At 46.0% G+C, this 8,074-nt stretch overlaps 2 protein-coding genes across 2 annotated transcripts; both read right to left on the bottom strand.

Moving 5' to 3' along the window:
• Positions 1–1,159: 1,159 nt before the first annotated feature.
• PHALS_03952 (uncharacterized protein) lies at positions 1,160–2,160 on the bottom strand (the record flags this gene model as incomplete). Its single annotated transcript, XM_024718249.1, has 3 exons — positions 1,160–1,243; positions 1,306–1,335; positions 2,113–2,160. The coding sequence occupies 3 exons, from the start codon at positions 2,158–2,160 to the stop codon at positions 1,160–1,162; spliced, it is 162 nt and encodes a 53-aa protein (XP_024583666.1).
• A 715-nt stretch (positions 2,161–2,875) lies between these two features.
• On the bottom strand, positions 2,876–3,210 carry PHALS_03951 (uncharacterized protein; the record flags this gene model as incomplete). Its single annotated transcript, XM_024718248.1, has 2 exons — positions 2,876–3,017; positions 3,041–3,210. The coding sequence occupies 2 exons, from the start codon at positions 3,208–3,210 to the stop codon at positions 2,876–2,878; spliced, it is 312 nt and encodes a 103-aa protein (XP_024583665.1).
• Positions 3,211–8,074: the final 4,864 nt, after the last annotated feature.

Below are 8,074 nucleotides of genomic sequence, written 5' to 3'. Positions count from 1 at the left end.
TCCTATCGCGAAAACCAATACATGTGGTATTGGCCCGCCAGTGGACTGTTCATTTTCAAACAGCTGGGATATTTGATCAATCTGCAGCCTACGTACCAAAGTTAAAATTTGCGTCAATTATATTTAACTTCTATCCGAGACATATAAATTTATTTGCCTTCCTGCATGCTATAAACATTGCCTGTGTTACTTACATATTGCAGGTCTCATATTCGTAACAGTTTTACAATAAATTTCCTCACATTGATGCCTAATTCTAACAGCATGCTGAATAATTGTCTTTTTTTTGCTGCAGAAGTCGTACATGTTAAGCGGCAAATAAAAATTGACGACTGGATTTGCGCACATCATAAATTGATCCGATGAATTCAAACAGACAGCTCTCGACTCCCTCATTAAAGTGCACTCTTAATTGATTCTTGTAATAGTTTGTCGTAAATTGCGTGGCGATTGCGTCCGGCTGTTGCCATGCTTCAAGATTTCATCATAAGCCCGTCGATCGCAAACAAAATCATAAAAATTATCTCGGTTATGTAATCAATCATAGATATAGATGATTTAGTGGTCCACAGAAACCACTTTCTGGATCTGCGATTTCTTGATCTCGAGAATGTTAAGGCGAATCATGAGCGGAAGGTGATAGCTAGCTTTTGCACTAGCTATAATGATTTCCATATACAAAAAAATGCCATTTCAATGGACGCACAGACTTTCAGGACAAAGCCTTGTTGATGCTTCAGAGCGCTCGGCGTTTATGTTGCCAAATCTGTTTGCTCTAACTGCTGTAGGGTCCCTTCAATGTCGCTTTAAACAGAGCTTTCAGGCGAACAAAACAGTTAAAAGCCCTCTATTGAGGTTTACTATCCGGCAATCGCAATCGGGATGAACGACTTACTACTCGTTCAGAACGAGTAGTAAGTAGTCTTGACGGTGAGACAGTCTTCTTTGCTGACGATAGTTTCAAAGATTTTGGCTCCATGTGGAGCACTACCTTCCACCAGATGTCTTTGCAGAAAACTTTTGTGATAAGACCACCCAAAGCGTGCTCATTGGATCGAATCAATAACACCTTTAGCGGACTGAAGAAAAAAGAGGATGAGGGTGGACCTCATTCTATTTAGAAGTATTTTTTGAAAGGTTGCACTGGTTGAGTGATCTTTCAAGGAGATACTTCACGTTCCAGCCTTCCTTGCGAGGGCATTGCGTGAGCAATATCAGCTTGGACGGTAGCGTAAATTTTAGCCTAGTGCTCATCTATACTTGGATTTAAACCGTACCCTGTACTGCAATATCAATAGTCCGTACATTTACAGCAACTTCACTGCTGCTTCCAGACTGCAACAGTATCAAAGCTGTCAAAATAGCCGTCTTTTAAGAAAATGTAGTGACTGTGCTTGCCGTGCTCTACTTAGAGCCTTTTTCCTCTACATGATGATAGTGATGGTAATTATTATTTAGAACAGCAAGTTGTGGTACTTATCAGGGCAACACTGCCACGGAAGGTGATGCTTCTGCTAGCTTGTTCGTGCTTTCAGAGGAATTTTGATCTCGCCGGATTTAGAATGGTTGATCCCATCGTCGATCCAAACAGATCGCAGGAGACTCTAGTTTAAGTAAATCATGTGGCTTGACCGGGCATCACCTGAAAGGTTTACACTAGATTGAGATTCCACTGCGCTAAGGTACATGCGCGTGGATCATACCAGATGTCGCTGCCGTTTGCGCACCCTTCCCCTTATTGATACTGATGAACGGAGGCTATGCGCAGTAAGAACAAGAAAAAAAATCTGCCTTCTAGACATGACCCCCATAATAAGGTAGGCGATGCAGACTTGTGTTGGCTTAAGATCATAATTGATGAATCGCGTCTTCATGTTGGGAATACCAATAAGGCAATTTACTAGATGTTTAGTCTTTAAATCGAATAATGTTTTCACTTGTAAATACGCGGTGTTTTCGCTTTTAACATAGTTAGGCTCGAGGCATCAACATATGATTGGCACATTTTTAAAATCAGACTTAGTTCAGGTCTCTCATCCACTTAATATTAAGCATTTCAATGCATGTTGAGCTGGTATTTATAGTAAGCTGCGTTGATAGATGCGAACTCACCTTAGCGATGGCCCAACCTACAATGTCCCGGAGACGCACACGATTCATAATCTCGTTCTAATTTATTGACTGCGAATGATAGGATATTGACAGTTATATATTTCATCTCTCAAAATAATGGTGGATTTATATTAATCAACCATTTTGCTAACTCGTTTGCTTCAGTCACCATCAGAGGACAAAGTTCACCGACTTCCAGCTTAATACTAGCATTGACAGTCTATTCATACGGAGCCGACGCGTTAGCTACGCTATGCGTATATGTGAGGGTACACTTAAGAACAATTTGTTGAGGGAACTGTACCCCATATTAGAAGCCAAGTCAAAGGTTTAAAAAAGTGTTGTAAGGCAGACGGGAATACTGATCCAGCATGACCCGATGCAAAGGTGATCTGCCGACCATTGTGGCAAATTTGATGAAATGGACGGATGTGGCTAAGGGGTCGTTCGGGCAATTGTGCGCGAGAAGATGTTAAAATATATCCAAGGAGTTCTAGCTGGAACACTGTAAAGACACATGGCCCCAGGAAGGCATGCGCATACTCCTAATCTAGTAAGGCCCAATGTCTACGCTTTATCAGATTGGTATCAATAGCCTCACCTTCTTCTCGACGAACCCGTACAGGTATTTGGGGATCTGGCTTCCGGTATGCTGGCTTTTCCATGCCTGCCTAACACTCTCCTAAGATTCTGAATCACTCAATGTCGATGAGTCCTATCTTGTCTCGTAGCCCCTTTATCTGTGGCACTGAAAGCGATTTCGTCAACAGAATCCCGAGTTTTTCGCCTCTGGCATCACAACACTCTTCTTGGCAAAGTCTCGGATAGAATCGAGCGTGATGTTTACATTCTCTGCCTTGGTCAAGATTGTGTCGACCTGGGCTTCCTCAACAGTCTCTTGGTGTCTATCATTATGATTATGGGCAACGTGGTGGCAATGTCTAGCTCCCCCAGTAGCTCTTTCAGCCCGAGAAGCTCTTGAGTACCCACCGTTGCAGCGTCGTATTTCACATCGGTTGACAATAGCGCCATAGAAATCTGCTTCTTGCTTCGCCATGATCCCGTCAAATCGATTAACTGGACGACCGCCGCGCTCATCGACTTCTTTTCAATTTGTCGTTTGCAACGTCGTTTTTAAGTGGATACGCGCAGCTGCAGCGGTTGTTCCTTGGCTTTGTCATCACCAGACATGCAGAGCTTTGTGATGTGATTTATATGAGATACCGCAAAAAAGCTCGGCAAGCTTGCAGTTCGCCATCGATGATTCATGTGTTCGACGTGTCACGGAATATACACATGTTTGGGCGCGTGTATCTCATGTTGTGTGAGCCACATACTTCTGTGTGTGGTGAAGATCGATTATACATCTTGCATAGCTGTATATTCCTCAGTTCTGTTATATCAGACGTGGAGGTACTTATCCGTTTAGGGCGGTCTTAAGGCCTAGTGGCCATAATAAATGTCGCTTCCTTCTCGTTCGCGTATATCGACGGCTCGCCACGTCGCGCCGTTGACGCACCTCCCGTCTTCTTCTTCCCATCTTTTAAAAAGAGTATCCGATTCGTAGTCGACTTCCTCCGAATCCTCGACAAGGAAATCCGGCACCCGTGTGTATGGCAGCAGGTTGTCGAGGGCTTGGGATATGCTTTCCGTGAAGCCGCGGACGTACTTTCCGGAGTCACACCGCGTGCAGGAGACAAAAAAGTCTCTGCCTGCGGGCGCTCTCGAGACCAGCGAGGCTGGGTGTTTTTCGTGTCGTAGACACAGGGATGATTGAGCAGCGAATGCGCGAAGAAGGTCCTGTGGACGGAAAGGTGTATCAGACACGCGAGCCTCGTACGAGGCAACAGTATCATGGAAATTGTGGGTATTCACAATTTTGATGGGGAAGAGTGTAACGGGGTTACACGTGCCCTGGTATGAAAGGGTGGGCCACATAAGACTGTGTGACCGTACAAAGGTGCGGATTACACAAGTTGGTGTAATCACACAATGGTGTGGCTAAACCGTAAGAAGAAGCCACTACGTGGCGGGACTGCCAGTAGTTATGCATATTCTTCTGGGTTTTACAATATTAATTAGGAAAACCTAAAGATTTTGTCATAGGCGTCTCTGCCGCAAATAAAACAGATAAATATAGTGTAATTTACAACGGAATAGCTCCGTTTATTAGGGATAAGGTTATGGGTACTCTTGGAAGTAGCAGATTGCGATCCGCTACACTCATACTGGTTCTAGTATAGAACGTAAGGTCGATGACCTTTGTAAGCTTCCTTTAAGCAAAGAGCTACAGTAGCCCCGCAGCACACAACGTATGCATCGATGCTGCAGTCATCGGAATGGTACAATTGATACCGGAGGGAAAACCGAGCTCATCATATTGCATGGAGGAGTCTTTCAAAAATTTCCACTTGCAAACTTGAATTCAAGGAGTGAACGCTATCCTCAAGATTCTAAAGATATTCTCTCTCCCTATGTTGGAACATATCACGACATATTGAGCATAGAACTACCACACGTGTCGTCCTAGAATCGAATGCGCGTCATAAATTTCATGAAGTTAAAGAGATTATTGAGACCAAAAATCCAATAAGATGACGTCAGTGAGACCCTTTTCTCTGCGAGTACAAAGCGTGTTTGATGAGAAAAATGAAACCTTTTCTTTCGATTTAATCTTACTGTCAGAACTATCTACAACAAGCGGTAAATTGTACTTGCTTATGGATAAGCCCAATGTAACCACAATTTCGACACAAACGCAAATTACAGAAAGGATCTATTGCGAAACAGTATGTTAGCTACATTTTGCTCAGTGTTCATGATCAAAACGATGCATCTTTTCCACCTTATCATAAAAATCAGCGATATCATCCTCTCCAAAGCTCTGAGTTCCCGAGCGAGATAGCTGCTTTTGCGCCAGAACCTGTCTAACATGCCAGCTTCGCTCAATAGCTGGTGCCACGGCTATACAAGCCACATCGTGGTTGCGTACAAAGCTGTTTTCGAGCCTATTTTCGTCATTATTCGTGCAAAGCACAAAATGTCGGATGTGGACGCAACCTTTGAATTGTGCTCAGTTTATGCGCATGCAAAAGCTGTTCCCTGATATCAATAAGTGTGTGCTTGGCGCAAACGAAATCTCTTATTGCAGTGCTTTATTGGAAAGCAGAGCTTGCGTGCAGATCGCACAACAATATTATCATTATAGACTAGTCAATGCTACTGTCCCAAGATGTCTAAAGGAAGTGGCTTGGGCTGGCCAGCTACTTGCACAAGTACATCACAAACTATGCAAACACGGTCCGGGAACATCTCCAATTACTAAAAGAGATGTTAAAAGGTCTAGAGGTGCGGCAGAAAGCGATTACCACCACGTTTCGACCGCCGATTATCTCTTCAATCATTAGACATGGAAGATATTAGCTTAATAAATTGGTCAAATTGTCCTGATGACAAATTTCATGGTCCACCATCGGAATGGATAGTCCATTCCCATCAACGGTACTTATCACAGAAGAAGCCAGATTCTATAAGTCGGCGTTGATAAACGCGCAGAGGTTGGACTCGGTCGCTCTTACTGGGAGCAAACCGAGAGGCAATTCCGTACCAAAGTGTCATACAGATGTTATTTGTTTAGTATTAATGCTACTTTAAATATGTTTTATTACTATCTATGGTGTATTGTGTGGCTAGCTCTAATGGGAGGAAGACTTAAATTGGATAACACTCTTCACCGCTTGTTGCTCACCTTGCGGACACAATGCTTTCGACTTCAGGGGAAAGTGGTGCCAATCATCTCGTCGAGGCACAGAAGCAGCAGTTGAAGGCTGCCCACAGAGCGACCCTCATGCGCTCGCATCAACGGTCGGTTCTAGACTCTCGTGTGGAATACAGCTTCTGCTCAAAGGGTCCATCTACTGAAGCGAAAGACGCGGTCACTAGATCGTTAGGCGTCTACGTAGTCGGCCCCCGACCGCAACACAAGCCGAGCTTGTCCAAATAAAATCTCTCCGAGGTCGCTCCCTGGTACCTCGAGAAATCTTAATGGATAGGCGACTATTCGCTCAAAAAGGAGGCGCTCCTGTATCCGCGATGCGGAAGATTATTTGGTGCTCACCCCGGGTGAAACCGTAGCAGATAATAAAGAGCTTTTCAAGCGGTGGGCGTAGAGGCAAAAAAGACCTTTCTCGCTGTCTTACTTACAGCGGAATCACAAGGAAGAGGACGTGCGCATAGGACGCAATTCTTTGGTTCGAGTTTGCCCAACGCCGACTTCCATCGTATTGTTCTGCTGCAACACATGGAATAATTCATAACGCTCCCACGAGCACCATGGTTTCTCACACGGGAAAGTCTGCGACCACCGCAGCTCAGGGCCAAAGATTGAGCTTAGCTCATGGACCTTCGACTTCCCGGGCTACTACCGAGAAGCGCGTGGCGCACGACGACGCGGAGCGTCATGGATCCTCTGATCATAAGCGTCAACAACGTCTGGGTAGTCTTGCCGTAGCGACACCTCAAACTCCCACGTGATCTCGGAGTTTGGATATCCCCACCACTTCACAATATTTTGGGTTTGACCCTGTCGACGACGTCGACCCACAAGGCGTTCCACGCTGTAGTGGACGCCACCATTCTTATCGAGAAGAATCGGCGTCGGACGATGACGATTTGGTCGATCGCCGTCCGGTGACCCGCGATGATCTTTGAGCTCTGAGGACAAAGTCTGTCGTCATTGGCACTCCGCCGAGTATCTTTCCGAGGTTGCCTACCGCTCTGCGGAAGACCTCGAGATTCTGGATCACTTTGTGCATCGGCTGCCTCGCGGTGAGGATTATCGTGCTCTGTCATGCCATAAAAAAGAATAAGGTACTAACTTGAATCCAAGTTTAAGACCAGCAGCGTTCCATGCTATCGAAGTCAAGAAACCTGACCCCGAGGTCCAAAGAGACCCTCGGCACAGTGACACGAGTCCCGGTCGCTAAGTAAACCGTGACGGTGTCAATCAACCGCGCATCCAGCGCCTCAGCATTCAGCTGACTTCCTTCAATCGTAGGACATTGAACATAATCACCCGACGCCCCAGAATCGATCAGGATCTTCCATGGCTTCTCAAAGCTCTTTACGGTCATTTTTACGACCAGCAAACCCGACTTGCATACATGTTCCGTGTTCTAAAGCACAGAGCTCGTTGTAACAGGGCCCTATTGCACCCTACCCCTTCAAGTCTCAACATCAATTAACTTTCATCCATCCCGCGCCTACTAAATGTTTTCGTTTTCTCCCGACAAACCAGAATGGGACGTCGGTAAGACAAACCTTGACGCCTTGCAGCAGAGAACAACCAGTCCGAAGGTGACGGGTATCTCCACAGAGAAAACACTGTAGGGTGTCCAAACGCTTCCTGGTATCTCGAGGCTCTCCCTCCTCTTTCTCAGCATAGCTTAGATCCATTGGCTCAGGCCCACTCGACGAGCTATGAGGGTGTGCATTACAACTACGTCGTGCCGACTCGAAGTTGAATGCGGCATAAATGCCATATTTACCGCTTCTTCAAAAGAAGACGAAGGCACACGGAAGACTCCCATTCTGGCGACGCCGGTGCGGAGGCTCTCCATAATTATGGTCACTGTGACCGCCTCGGGGAGAGGATCCGCTGCCATCCCGGCAATGAGAGCTCCCAACTCTTGGACAAAGTCCACCAATTCCTTCTTGCCCTGTCGGGCAGCAAGGAAACGCGATCGCACGCGATATGCCAGGTTAGGCGGCGAGAACACTCGCAAAAGCTGCCGCTTTATATTCTTCCAGGAGGAGATGGCAGCTTCAGTCTACGCACCGCACGTAAGTGCCCATTCTCCCGCTATACCCACGAGCTTGGAGATAGCTAGCGCTACGCGCTGTTGCTCGTTCTGGAGCATGGCGGATGCCATCGCCATCTTGACCTCTCTCATTCGGAACAGGT

Source organism: Plasmopara halstedii, assembly GCF_900000015.1.
Source record: "Plasmopara halstedii genome assembly, contig: Scaffold_2439, whole genome shotgun sequence".
NCBI lineage: Eukaryota > Oomycota > Peronosporomycetes > Peronosporales > Peronosporaceae > Plasmopara > Plasmopara halstedii.
The sequence above is the reverse complement of the archived record's forward strand: the minus strand, read 5'-3'. Positions and strand labels throughout refer to the sequence as shown.